Source organism: Cnephaeus nilssonii (assembly GCF_951640355.1).
Source record: "Cnephaeus nilssonii genome assembly, chromosome: 11".
Classification (NCBI taxonomy): Eukaryota; Metazoa; Chordata; class Mammalia; order Chiroptera; family Vespertilionidae; genus Cnephaeus; species Cnephaeus nilssonii.
The window spans coordinates 71,773,623-71,789,021 of record NC_137082.1 but is presented as its reverse complement, the minus strand read 5'-3'; the positions used below and the strand labels follow the sequence as shown (position 1 = coordinate 71,789,021).

General features: G+C 40.5%; 1 protein-coding gene across 1 annotated transcript in view; it reads right to left on the bottom strand.

Moving 5' to 3' along the window:
* The window catches only part of CHD6 (chromodomain helicase DNA binding protein 6), a 181,831-nt gene that overhangs the window by 103,632 nt on the left and 62,800 nt on the right, over positions 1 to 15,399 (bottom strand). Inside the window, exons 4-5 of the mRNA XM_079785076.1 lie at positions 12,240 to 12,387; positions 10,291 to 10,440 (exon numbers count right to left, since the gene is read on the bottom strand). Coding sequence (XP_079641202.1) covers positions 10,291 to 10,440; positions 12,240 to 12,387 — 298 coding nt within the window. The remainder of the gene's footprint in view (positions 1 to 10,290; positions 10,441 to 12,239; positions 12,388 to 15,399) is intronic.

Below are 15,399 nucleotides of genomic sequence, written 5' to 3'. Positions count from 1 at the left end.
ATCAACTGAACGAAAGACAAATGGAAAACTGAAAAGTCATCAGTAAAATGTTGCTTTAACGGCACGAAAGAAAGTCTTTTTTGCATCGAATTGTGACTGGTGATGAAAAGTGGATTTCTTTTGAGAATCCCAAACGCACAAAATCATGCGTTAATCCAAGTCAACCATCAACATTGACTGCAAGGCCAAATTGCTTCAGAAAGAAGACAATGCTCTGCATTTGGTGGGATCAGGAAGGTGTGGTGTATTATGAGCTTCTAAATCCAGGTGAAACCATTAATACTGATCGCTACAAACAACAAATAATCAATTTGAACCATGCTTTGATCGTAAAACGACCAGAATGGGCCAGAAGACATGGCACAGTAATTTTGCTTCATGATAACGCACCATCACACACTTCAAAACCAGTTAAAGACATGTTAAAAGATCTTGCCTGAGAAGTATTAACCCACCCGCCTTATTCACCAGATCTTGCTCCTACAGGTTACCACTTGTTCCGATCGATGGCACATGCACTTTCTGAGCAGCACTTCAAAACGTACGAACAAGTGGAAAATTGGGTCTCTGAATGGTTTGCCTCAAAACAAGGAAAGTTCTATTGGGACGGTATCCACAAATTACCTGAAAGATGGGGAAATGTAGCTAGCGATGGACATTACTTTGAATAAAGCACTTTTGATGTTTCTCTTGAAATTACCATGTTTTCTTTGATTACAAAATCCTCCATTATTAACTGGTACACCTAGTATTTGGGTGCCTGATCAGAACTTACCAAAAGGATGGTATATTCTGCATATCACTGTCTACCCATTCTAGGGTTCGGTTGTCACAAAGCCATACCACTACGGAAAACTTATATTTTCTCAGATCTTAAAATCAAGCTCTTCCCATAAAAGTGATAGTTTACAAAAAATTAGGAGGGCAGATGGTAGGAAAAAAATGTGGAAATCAGCAGGCACGGACAGATGCTCCCAAAGGTTACAAATATTTATTACGTCCCCCCACACACATGGCATTGTTGTAGGTTCCATGCAGAAGTTAATCCAAAATGATTAAGTCTTTTCCCACAGCTCAACAAGAAGGCAAGTGAACTGTGCCTACCATACAACAGGAAGAAGCTTTTGTTTTTCTGTTTAAGTATTTGTTCTGTTTAATTCTTAAGCACAAGTTAGGAAAGGAGGAGGCAGTTTATTGCTTACTGCTTGTCTTCTCCCATTCGATATAAACCTTTTGAGGGCAGAGATCCTTATTTGTTTTATTCAATGATGTTGCTCGATACCTCAAAAATGCCAGGCAACAGTGGCTGACCAACAAATATTTCTTGAATTGGAAGAGAGTCCCAACAAATATTTGTTGAATTGTTGAAGAGGAAGAGACTTGATAGTGTCAGTCTTTAAAATTTTAGCCATTCTAATGGATGTATAGTATTGTCTCATAATGCTTTAAAAGGAAATAAGGAAATAAAGCATTAAACTCACCAGGACTACAGACTGCAGACTGTTATTATTCTTAATCTACATCATGTAATTAAAAAGTCCCCCCCTTCTCCATATCCTCGGACTTATCCTATACTATCAGCATGGCTAACAGAAAAGGGCCAAAGCTAGGTGTATTTTTTTTTTTTAACATTTGTTATTGATTTTTCAGAGAGAGAGCAAGAGACAAAAATCAATGTGAGAGTGAAACATCAATTGGCTGCCTCCTACACAAACGCTTCTGAGCCAGCAGCCAGGAATATGCCCTGACTGGGAATTGAATCCACAACTTTTCAGTGCACAGGATGTCACCCAACCAACTGAGCCACACCAGCCAGAGCTAGATGTATTTTCTTGAGCAGTAAAGATCACTACCCCGACCTTGCAGCCAACAAACAGTGTTCTATGGCAAGCTGGCAGGTGCTAGGTTAAGAGAAACTAGATTAATGAACCAACTTCTTTCCTAACTTCCTACTTCCTTCCTAATTTCCTTCCATATTATTTACTGAGTGTCTCTTAAGTTTATGCACTGGTCTTAGGGAAATAAATGAGCTATAGTCTTCATCATCAAGAATGATCAGACATGCTAACATAATGCTTTAAAAGTTACTGGGTATAGCATACATACAGTATGCAGAGACCTCAAGTGCTCAGTTGATGGATTTTTACATATACACATACACACTTGTGTAAGTACCATCCAGAGCAAGTTATATAACATTTCCAACATTCTGGAAAACCCTTGTGTCCTCATGGGAACTAACTACTATTCAGACTTCTACCACTATTAATTAGTTTTGTTTTTTATTAAACTTTATATAAATTGAATCATTATAGTACATGGTTTATACTTCTGTATTACTATGTAGTATTTTATTGTATAAATGCACCAACATTTATTTATCCACTTTACTGTTGAGGAATATGTGGGTTGCTTTCAATGTTCATGTATGTCTTTCGCTGGACAAGTACACTCATTTATCTTGGATACATACATAGGAGTGGATGTACTAAACTATGAGTTTGGTTATATGTTGGGTTTTAAAAGATACAGTCAACATTTTTTCCAAAGTGATCTTAACATTTTTTACAGCCACAAGCAAGGTATGGATGGTTCAGCTGACTTGATATTGTCAGTCTTTAAAATTTTAGTCATTCTAGTGGATGTGTAATATTGTCTCTTTAATTCACATTTCCCTTATAACTGTGGCTGCTGAAAACCTTTTCATATGCTTATTGGCCATGTGGATATCCTCTTTGTGAAGCTCCTATTCAAGTCACTTGCCTATTTTTAAAACTGTCCTCTGTTTTGATTTGCAAGAGCTCTTTATGTATTTCTGATTAGCAAAGAAATCTTGTTGGCTCTTCCTTCAAAATATGTTCAGAATCCAATCGTTTCTCACCATTTCCACTGTTTATACCCTGATCTAAACCACCTTTTTTTCTCACCCCAATTATTTCCAAGAGCCTCCTCACTAGTCTTGCCCTGCTACTCTGTTCTCAAACATTCACAAGGGTCCTTTTTATTATGACACCTTTTGCTTAAACTGCTTAAAATATTTCTCTAACTCAGAATAAGCCATGGCTAGTGTGGCTCAGTTGGTTGAGCATCGTCCCATGCACAGAAAGATTGCTGGTTGATTCCCAGTCAGGGCACATATCCAGGTTGTGGGCTTGATCTGGTAGAGGGCATGCAGGAGGCAGCCGATTGATGTTTCGCTCTCACATTGATGTTTCTCTCTCTCCCTCTCCCTTCCTCTCTCTCTCTAAAAATCAATAAAAAAGAAAAAAAATAATAACAATAAAGTCAAAGATCTTCCAAAAGTCTACAAAACTCTATAGTATCTGTACCCAGTCTCCCATCTCATCTTGTTACCTTTAAGGTCTCTTTGCCTGTTCCTCATACATACAGGCATGCTTCTACCTCAAGGACTTTGCATAGGCTATTCCCTCTGTCTGAAGCACTCTTCACCCCTACATAACTCCCTTGCTTCTTTACTTCCTCCAATTCTTTGCTCGAATGTTATCTTTATAGACCAACACTGACTACCTTGTTTAAAACTGTAATCCCCATTTCTGAAATCCTTATCAACTCTTTTATTCTAATTTTTTCCCCCATAGAACTTAACCACCACTGACTATACAATTTTCTTATTTTCAGGTTTACTAACAGCCATTCCCTAGAAAATTTTACCCTTTGGAAGTTTTGAACTTATCTGTTTGGCTTCACATCCCACATGGGTTCAAAATCTGGCAAATATCTGGAGGGAGAGACTGGTGGTGTGTTGGTTGCAGGTTTCTTCTTCATTTGTTGTAGGCTCCCTTCATGAGGGCAGAAATTTTTGTCTCTTTTGTTTCTTGATGTTATCTCGAACACTACGTGGCATTAGTAGGTGCTCAATAAATATTTTTGAATAAATAATGCTAAGAGGTTTTTGCTATACAACTTGGTAACAGTATAAAGCAAGTGCCATGGGACCACAGAAGCCAGAGCATGTGGGAAAATGAGCAGAGGCTTTGGAAATGCAGTGCCACCTGAGTTAGACCTCTGCTAGCCAGCATCAAAGTGTCATAACTGCCAACTACCTTTCCAACCTACTCCTAAGTCTCCAGAATCCAGACTAGACTAGCCAGCAGGCATTCATACATACTGAGAGAAACCTCTTCCTCATTACCAGATTGCTTCAAATATTCTCTTATTCTTACCTACCATGAAAAACAGGAAAAGATGGTTTCTGAGGGTAGAATTTTGATTGCTATTCAGAGTTTTTAACTAGAACCAAATCCAAGGAAATGGTAACACATGGATGAAGAAAGCACAGGACTTTATTCTGACTATTAAAAGGATGGAAGACTTAAAACATTCTTAATTATAAAAAAATTTCAATTAAGAAATTTGAAATACATTTTCAATTTATTTTTTTGGCAGAGGTTAAAAAAAATCAATGGTCATCATCAAATTCTGAGAACAGGTTCTTACTCTATCCTAATAAAAGGAAAGGAGAGTAGCATTTCCAAAATAAACATCAAAATAGGAAGGAAATTGGGAAATCAAGATTTTTTCCCCCCTAAACAGAGATTGTGCATAAAAGCAGGATCATGTGTGTATAAACACTTAGTATATACAGATACACACAGATATAAACTAAATCTGCTTGCCAAGCACACTTCCATAACAACCATCTGTTCTCAACTGCTTGGAATTTTCTCAAATTATCCTTCAAAGAAGACCATTTTAATTCATTCACATTCATGTCAGAGACTCACATAATGAAACAGTTTTTCTTAGGGAAAATTTCAAAAATTTTCAAACCAATTTGCTCCCAACTTCAACCAACCACCTGATTTACTTCTATTGAACTAACCATAAGAAGAGACTATAACAAGAAGCACATCACCTTTTGAAATCATCAAGGATTTCCCAAGGGTCAAGGAAAATACAAAAGTAGCATCAAACAAGATGCCCAGTTTCAGGGGTTTATACTCATTCAGGGAAAGCAAATTTAAACAGATTTTTCTTAGATGTCCCAGGATAAAGCTAATTAGTGTGATAGTAACCATAAGCTAACCAGAATGCAGAAGGCAAGAACAGCTTGGAATTCACAGAATAGATGGTGTTGGGCTCAAAAGAATGGTGATTCATAAGAGGTCAGCAAACAGGAATAAAAGCCAAAATGAACCCAAAGGATGAAAGAAGGAGTCTATGGGGAATAGGATGCATATTTGGAACACTCAGTAACCAGTCTCAGTAGAGCAAAAGCATTATACACAATGAGGAGTGGAAATAAATGAGGGTAAACAGGTGCAGCCACATTTTTTTTTTAACAAATCAGGCAGGAGTTTCAACCTTTTATAGGAGTTAAGAAATAACCAGCTTAGATTCTTAAGCAGGACACTGAGAAACACCAAACTTTCTCTGGTATTGTGGGAAAATTAGTTTGGTAATGGATTAGGAGGACAGAGACTGCAGCAGGAAACTAGACAAGTGCATACTGCAATATCCTGAACACTGGCCTCAGCACAATGGGTGGCAGCAGAAACCAAGAGGAAACAAGTACAGGAGATGATCTGAAGAAAGATTCAGGGTGGGAAGTGGTGGTTGTAGCCAATGAAGAAATAGGAAGAATCGAGATCATCCACCCAGGCCAAGTGGATAGGAGCCAAAGCACTGAATCATGGAAGCTGGTCCAAAACTAGAGCAGTGCCAAATGCCAAAGAGCACCGAGTCATTTTTGCCAAGGGGTCTGTTTGCAGGCTAGAGTGTCTGCTTGGAGCAAGAAGTAAATGAATACCAATGGGAAAAATATGCCAGTATAAAGAAATGGAGAAAACAAGAGGCTGAGAGAAAAAAGAAAAATATCTCATTCTTGTTTTTCTAACCTAGGAGTTAAAAATCATACCTGTTTACATAATGGGTTTTAAGCATATTTATTCATTATTCATATCTACATAATAAAAACCCAGTGGTCATAACACCGTAATGACCAAAGAGCAGTCACCAGGAGGCTGCGTGCATGGCGAGGCCCGCATGGGTGGGCGGGGACTTGGCTCTGGGTCCCACAGTGCCGGCGGGACTCCGGGGTCCCAGGTCTTGCACAATTTCACATGCTGGGTCACTAGTATTAAATAAATATGTAAGTACAACTTAGTACAAGTTAGTACTACCTGTGTTAGGTGAACATTATGCTAAACTGAAAAGTGATACTTGTTTTGCAAGTTTATAATCTGACTGAGGGAACAATGGGGAGTAATATTCAGAACAGTGTGACAGAGGCACTGACAAATCCGAAGAGTCACAGGCACTGGACACGTGGGATATGGATTCCAACTGACTCCTGACTTTGGTAATAATAAATAAACAGTCATAACACCACAAAACAGAGACTGGAAAGTGCCATAAGTGAGTTTTTGCCTGAATAGTTCCTGGGAATTCATGTAAATTTTACTTTATTGAAATTCATGCCTGAGAGATACAGAGAAGAAGAAAAAAAAGATACAAACCCTATCCTTAAATAGTTCATGGTTTAGAACAGCGATTTTCAACTGGTGTGCTGCAAGAAATTTTGAAACATGCAATACCTGACTATTTAGTCAGGGACACTGACCTCTTTTTCCGTAGATTGTCAAATAAAAAAAATGACAACAGTTAACACAACAATAGCCGTCCATTGTAAATGAATAAAAATTATACCTATTTTTTTTGGTCAGGCAAAATACAGTGTATTTTTTGGTGGGCTGCAGAATTTTAGTAATTAGTTTATGAGTGCTATCAGAAAAAAAAGTTGAAAACTGCTGGTTTAGAACGAAAGCAAAAACTGGCAGGTGTTGAAAGGACAATAAAAAAGTTAATCATATGAGAATGCTGTGGGAGCATTGGAGAGAGGAACTTATCCCTAGCTCAGGGGGAGTAGGGAGCTTGCTGGGGGAGGCAATAACTGAGCTCAACCTGCCAGGCACAGGAAAAGGCCAAAGCAGAGGGGCTGTCTGCAAAGTGGTGAGGCACAGGGGAGCACCATGAGTTGAACTTCATTCAAATTAAAGTCCTTTTGTTCCAAAAGGCAAAATTATACAAACCACACAAATTGTAGGAGGCAAAAACTGAGACAACCTTGTGAAAATCTATACCCTGTAAATGTACACCTGTGAAAGTTCCCTGTGTTCCAAGTACTAACATCCATGTGACAAAGAATAGGAAAACAAGGAGTTCGTGTCAGGGTGGAAACTTATTTCCAGCCCCTGAATCCCAGCTCCCGTAAGGGGACTGTCCTCTGGACTCTAAAGCAGGCTGTGCTAATCTGCCAGTCTTGAACTAGAATGAATCATGTGTAAAGATGTTTTTAGCAACTCACCACTAGGTAACCAATACTGAGGTTGCAATCTGGGGCTGGGACAGGGGCCAGCAGCCACAGAATTGGGCTAAGTATGCTGATAAGAGATAGCACAGAATTGCCAACAGGTGCCAGAGGGGCCTTTTTTATGCCTTTTCCACACCCTTCTCTGCCCCAAGCTAAAGCCAGCAAGCAAGCAGACACCCATCCAAAGGGCCTGGGGGGTAGGGGGGGGGGGGGAGATGAAAGAGAGCCTCATCTTCTTCAACTGATTTTCTGTGCCACTGGATGCTTTGAGGATTGCCTGGAATCCAAGATGAGATCCAAGGCTTTTAAGCTTTGCATTAGCCCAGGAAATCTTTGTTCACACCTCACCAGGAAGCCCAACAGATGAAAGTGAAGCTGTTTGGTTCTGCAGCAGCCAGAGCTCCATGGAGCACTGATTTTGAAACCCACTCAACCCCCCTTGCAAGCTATCTGGTCTGCCCTGGGTGTTGGGCCAGGCCTATGGTCTGGTTGCTTTTCTGAACATCAGCACCAAAACCTCTTATCAGGCCTTTTTCTTTTCTTTTTTATTTTTTAAAATATATTTTATTGATTTTTTACAGAGAGGAAGAGAGAGGGATAGAGAGTTAGAAACATCGATGATAGAGAAACATCGATCAGCTGCCTCTTGCACAACCCCCACTGGGGATGTGCCTGCAACCAAGGTACATGCCCTTGACCGGAATCGAACCCGGGACCCTTCAGTCCGCAGGCCGACGCTCTATCCACTGAGCCAAACCGGTTTCGGCTATCAGGCCTCTTTCTTGCTTAAATTTAGTAATAATTGTTGAGGCATAATTAATTCAAATTCAGATTCTATCTTGTATTTCACCGTACATATCCCTCTCTTTGCTGTATCCTTAAGAGGATAAAAAGAGCTTTAAGATACATACAAGTTCCTGAATTGTTTCTGTCAGGTCAGCTAATTCTGCCCTTCAGGTACCAGGGGAGAAATCTTAACAATAACTGAAATATAGTTAATGACTTAGGCTAAATGGCTAGTAGGAGAAAATAAAATCTCTTATAGATTTTTTAAAAATATATTTTTATTGATTTCAGAGAGGAAGGGAGAGGGAGAGAGAGAAATATTAATGATAAGAGAGAATCATTGATCGGCTTGTCTTCTGCACGCCCCACACTGGGGATCGAGCCCACAACTCCCGGCATGTGCCCCAACCAGGAATCGACCCATGACCTCCTCAACCACTAAGTCATGCGGGCTGGGGCTCCCTTATATTTTTTAAATACCAAACCAACCATTAAATCTCCAATGAAGAAAAACCCATTATAAAGCAATATAATCCTATCAATGCACGGCAGTCTTCGAGGGCTACTCTTAACTACTTGCTTGAAAAGTACTACAATGACAATACGTCAATTATTATTCCTATTAAGTCTTATATCCCACATGAGACCAACTCTTAGTGCTAGTCACTGATCAACACCTACTATATAATTATATGACCTGGGTCGTTCTGTGCCTCTTTCTTGATTATTAAAAAAGGAACAATGACCCTGTTTCTAGCTCCCTTCCATGCCAAAGGAGTGAAAGGACATGTGAAGTTATGTAAAATTGCTTCAAATAGGAGGCCAGGTGGTTTCAACAGATAAAGGATTATCGGCTTCAGTGAGCCACACCGGCGCCCAGGAGAAAGGACAGGTATTTATGCTGCTGCTGCACATGCAGAGCATGAATTCTGCCAAGTCAGCAACGGTGACTCCGAAACAACAGATAGCCAGAAGGTGCTGCTGGCAATGATGCCCCTCCTACATGCTCAGCCTGCTTCTCCTTTTGCTTCTAATTTCTTCTCTGTAAGCTCCTTTGCACAGACCTCCTCCTTTTCAACATTTACCGCTCTTCCTTTCTAACATCTGGGCATCAGGTCCTAATGCTATCTTCTTCCTCCTTGATGTTGCTGCCAGTGGAAAGTCCTAAAATGCAAATATGGCCATCCTGCTTCTCTGCTTGAGCCCATCGATGCCTCCTGTGCCTCTCTGATCTACAGTATAAAGGCCAAATACCTTAGCTGACATCTAAGGATCTACATTATGTGACTTTTTCTACCAACCACTCAGATCTCATCTCCCACCACTCTGCAAATTAGACTGCACCATGCAGCCACACTTGTCTATCTATCATATCACAGCCTGTGGTACCATCCAGGCTCTGGGGCTGTAGTTCATGTCGGATATTACCTCTCCTAAAGCCCTGACTGCCCTCCCTTTCCTGTCCATGCCTCCTTCTGTGCAGTTACAGTATCCAGCACATACTTCTAGGACTGCACTTATCATGGTAGTAGGACAGCTATACACTCCTTCTCCTAGTTAAGGCTCCTGGGAGGCAGGGACCAACCCTTCATGCTCATCCTTGAATTCCAGGACCTGGCCTTGCGGTGGACTCTCAGTACACATTTGGAGAACACAAGTTCCAACTGTAATGACTAGTTCACATGATTTTATTCACTGAACAACTATTTATCACATATCATACTTTTCCATTCTAGTGAGAGAGGCAACAAAATGAAATTATAAATCCAAATTACAAGTGTAGTAAGCGCTATGAAGGAAACACACAGGAGTGAAATACAGAATCACTAGGCTGAGGGACAGTGAACCAGTCATGTAAAATGTAAAGCACATGGTGAAGAGCATTCCAGGAAGAAGGGACAACACATACAAAGGCCAGTAGGTGGGAAAGAACTGCTAGTTGAGGCATTAAAAGACAGAAAGTCTTTTGGCTGCAGTGTCATGAGAGGGATGAGGAAAAGTCATTTATCTGAAAAATGCATTTGGTGAAATAGTGTAATGGCAGAGGATCCTGCTTGGCACAGCGAGGGTCTGAATTTTATAAGCGGTAGTTAAAATGATCTAACTTGTTTTAGCAAATAGCCACAGAACAACTCCATTAGGTAGGCCAACATCCCATGCAAAGGCCATACCTCTGCCTGCCAAGCCAGGGTAGAAGCTGAGAGGGCAGATGTTCGGCCAGCTCCAAGAACAGCGATTGTTTCCCCATCGTCATCCACCACTTTGAAATCCAGGTCCTCGTTGTATTTTCTGCGCTTCACTTGCCGTCCAGAGCGTCGTTTCTGCAAGGAAAACACATCAGAGAGTTCTGTGAGTCAGAAGCAAAAACTTGTAAAAGAATACTCTCATCTACACTCACTAACATGCAAAGGAGAACTTTCTTACATTACAAAAGGAGTCTTCCTTAAACACAACTCTTTTAAGAACTAAATTCACTCAAAATGGGACCTAGTTGAGGGAGGGGGTCCAAACTGCTGGGAACTGAGAAGGTGCAGTCTTGGAATCCAGTGAGGCATGTTTTATTCATCAACAGCAGTGACTTTTCACCTCCTCCTAGAATTGGGTTCTATTCCAGTAAAACAGAGATGGGAGGTAAACTTCATCATCTTTGAGGTCCCTTCTAGCCTAGCTGGAAGCTCTGATTTTATGACAATGATATATAATAGTTGATTTTGGTTTTGCTTAAATTCACCAACTTACATAACTCCTAAATTAAATAATACCAATTTTATTAGAATCTTATAATACTCCTTGAAATACAGGGAGACATGAGACATCTTAAGTGTGACAAAACAAGACTCATGAGTCACCATCTGAGGACTCGTCTATAATTAAGCAGCTTGTGACCTTTTAGAGACAACATTCTGCAATAGAGTGGCCCAGTGGCTTTCCTCCAACATAAAAACACATGGTTCATTTCTGTGTACACATCATCCAGGCGGCAGAAACATGCTGGGAACCATTCACCAGCTAGCTCACTCTCAAGTATTTAAACCTTAAAAAACAAAACAAAAGCAAAACCCCGCCTCCCTTATTTCCTAAAAGGTATCTCCTGAGCCTCTCTTACGCCTTCCCACCATTTCTTCACTGTGTCACCTCTGGTGCTTAACTTTACATGAGAGGTTCTACATAGAAACCTAACCCTAGTCCCACATACAGATCACCACCCTAGAAACACTTAACCCCCTGCCAACTCCCATCAACCCAATGTGCTTTCTCCTCTGCCAATCAGATATCTAGCAGCTACAAGCCCAAATTTATAGGCAGTGAGGGGGGTTGGCTCTGACACTCCAGACACTACTACTTATTACCATGATGACATCAGGAGCTGACACCTTCCTACAATGAAGATCACCTAGAAACCTATGAGGGTCCAGATGGCACTGAAGTTAAAGCAAGTTGGTCTTATTCTCAATGGTCCTCTGCAGCATCACAGTTCAGATGAACTGCTGTGGGCATCAGAGGAATAGCACTTCAAAAGGGAGACTCATGTTGCTTCACTCAGGGAGTGCATGCTGACCAAGGTCATATCTCACCAAGGTCATGTCCTACCAAGGTCATGGGAACACTTGGCATATTGTCAGAAATTGCATGTAGATGGCCAACTCCTTGTTTTCATGTTTGGCCAAACTTTCCTTCCTATTTTGGCGTAATAAATACATCCTGACTTTTCCAGCATCTAGGACTATGAAAATGTCCTTGTGCAGACTGGCCCAGCGTTGAGTCCTAAATGCATACTTACATTGCAAAACAGGGCCCTGTGCCTTACCTAGCTTAGCTCTCAACTTCATTTTCCACATTCATTCTCTCTGCAGCCAAATATGCTCCTTTCCAAGAAGGAAGAAACACCACAAGAAAACTGGGAGATTATTTCATACTAATTATAATATACTAAAGATCAGGATGCTAGGGAAAAGGTCTGTGGTCTTTTGGTGCTTACCCACCAAAACAATGAAAGCCCAGCCTAGGTCTGTGCACAAGGGACGTAGGCTTGAGAGAGGGAGAGGAGTGACAGGATCGCGTCAGCAAGATCCCATCTGGCAGCCGTAACCTTCACCAGGGCTCCCGGTCACAGCTGTACCTGGCTGTCTGTAGACTCAGTGGATTCCTCAGGACTCCGCAGGGATGAGTTCGGCAGGCCCTGATCCAGCTCTAAACTCTCCACTGTGGTTTCACTTTTCCTTTTTCCTTTCTTCTTTTTCTCCACTGGGGTTGGTCCTGGCTCCTTGCTACAAGGAGAAATTCAAAATTAAACCTGTTGGGCAGTTTTTTAAACTAAGATTTCTCATGTGATCAAAGTTATGATATCACATCCTGGAATCCTTGGACCAGGGTAGACTTTAATTGAAAATCTAAAAGAATTTCTTCCCCAAAATATACAAAAACATGGGAAGAAATAGCTTCCCATGCAGAATTCACTTTTTACACCCCTATTGTGACTCCTATGGCTATGATTAATGTGAGAAGAAATAAAATACAGTGGAACCTTGTTACTCAAATGTCTCCCATCTTAAACAATTCGCTTTTCAACCTGACAACCTTTTCATGCTGATACCTGTATGAACAGTCACATATCTCTCAGGTGACAAACAAAGGAGAGAATCCGCGAATATGAGTCAGTTTACCACTGCTAAAATCTCAGGATATTGTGCTGTGAATATTTTCGTGGGTTTTTTTGTTGTTGTTGCTGTTTATAATTAATGCTATATTTTATTTTTTACTGTACATTTCCTTTCTTTTTTGTTAAATTATCATTTATATTTCATGTCCTTTTTGTTTTTAAAGTGTTTATAGATTAAACTGTACAACAGCCATGTACTGTATATAAAAAAGGTTAAAACAGGGAATCATTTGGAGGTCTGGAATGGATTCATTCAATTTACATTATTTCTAATGGGAAAAAAATGATTCGGTTTTTTAATAGCCTTCCGGAATGAATTGAGTTCGAGAAACAAGGTCCCACTATAATATGAACATTGCCAAAAACCTCACTTCCAGTTTATATAAATGTCTTCTCTAGGAAATGCACTTGCTTTGCAGATATTGAGAATCATCAAATTTCAATCTCCCTTTAAGTTACATGGGAAGAGACATCTCCCTAATCTGTCATCATCCTCTATTGAGAATAATCTATGTATAAGACTAAAAGTGATTACTAAAAACTCAAAAATGAAAAAGGAAGATAACAGTGTCCCTGCCCTTAAGGAGATTACAATTATGAAAATTCCAAAGACCATGCAGAGCCATAGTCCAAAGTCCACCCATTCTGCAACCCTGCTAAAATGGCAATATCTCCTCTAAAAAGGCTTCCTGACCCTCCTAGTGCATAGAATCTCTTTCCTACACTCCCAAAGCATTCCAACTGTTCTTTCCTTAAGGTACTCAAACTCTGATCTGTCACCAAAGTTAGTCATTAACTCTGACATGGGCTCAGTACCATACAGTGCCTGGATCTTCTGCAGTTGCTCAATAAACATTTGTTGAATGAATGACTTTTCCTAGAGGACAATATGTATTTGGATAAGTTTTATATTTGCCTTATACATAAGTATTAAATAAATATTTATTGAATATATAGACAGATGGAGTTTATCAATGGATGGATTAGATTACTTATCATTGGGGAGATTTAGGAAAATGTATATGAGTGGAGATATACATAGAATTTTGACAGAAGATAGGAATCATCATTATCATAGCTAATGCTTATATAACAATACATGCAGGCACAATCACCATCATCCTCATCACAACTAATTCTTATAAATGATACATGCAGACACAATTCTCTAAGACCTTTATGTGAATTACTTCCTTTACTTTTCTCAACAACCTTGTAAGGCAGATACTAGTCTTATTAGTCTCACTTTATCAGTAGGCACAATGAGGTTCAGTCAGATTTCCAGGATAACATGGCTAGTAAACAGCAGAGAAAAGAGTTGAACCCAGACATACTTTTAACCATCATGACATTTTGGGGAATGGAAGAGTTTTAAGAGCACATTTAGTAAAAGACAGTCTGCGTGACTGGGTGACAGGGAAGTGAACAGAAGTACTAAGTGACAGAGCTGGAAAGAAACCAGGAGTATACCAGCCTAGAGAGTTTAGACTTCCATCTGTGTGAAGGGGCCATGATGGTATGCCCACACAAGAGGCAATGAAGACCTAGGCTAGATATAATCAATAAAAACTCAAAGGTGGAAATAATTTTAAAGATTCAGCTGAAGTAGAACCAGTAAGTCTTGGCAAATGACAGAATGGGAAAATGTATTTTCCATCAAGTGAGTTATTGAGCAGTGTGGGGGGAAAGGAGAACCGAGGGCCTTGTTTGGAGAAGGGAAATCCAGCATGATGAACTGTGGCAGGACTAGCAGCCGGTGATGACTGGTCAGCACAAACAGCCCACTCTCAATTCCCCAGGTTGAAGACTGGCTGGTCTACCTATCAGGAAAGTTATGAAAATTATTCTGGTCCAACCGAAGGCAATGAAACTTAAGGGGTCCTGCCCTTTTAGAGGATTACACCTTTGAACAAGAGGCTTGCCCTCTCAAGCAGGGAGTGGGTAAGCAAAACTTCTTCCACTTATCAGTTCAGGACAGGAGACTCAGGTGAAACAGTTTTAAAAGATGCTAACTTTTCACAGGAATATGTATCTCATGTTATGTGGCTTCTCACTAAGAAAACTGTATAGCAATTTATATTCTACAAAGCACTTCTCATGTTCCGAGCCTCACTGAACTGTTAAAACCACGATTCTATGAGGGAGCAAAGCAGATGAGTCATCTAATCCAGATGAAGAAACAGGTTTGAAAGCAGCACAGGCCCCAAAGTCCCGCCCTCAACTATAAAAAAAAGGAATCTCTTACCCTTTGGGGCAGCATGGATGGACCTGGAAAGTATTATGCTAAGTGAAATCTGAGAAAGACAAATATCACATGATCTCACTTACTTGTGGAATCTAATGAACAAAATGAATTGACCGACAAAATAAGACCCGAAGCCTAGAGGCATGGAACAGACTGACATACATCGTTGTGCGGTTGGGCAGGTGAGAAGAGATAAACCAAAGAACTTACTAGAGGCCCGGTGCACGAAATTCATGCACGGAGGGGGGCGGTTTCCTCAGCCCGGCCTGCACCCTCTCCAATCTGGGAACCCTCAGCGGATGTCCGACTGCAGTCAGACATCACTCTCGCAATCCGGGACAACTGGCTCCTAACCACTCACCTGCCTGCCTGCCT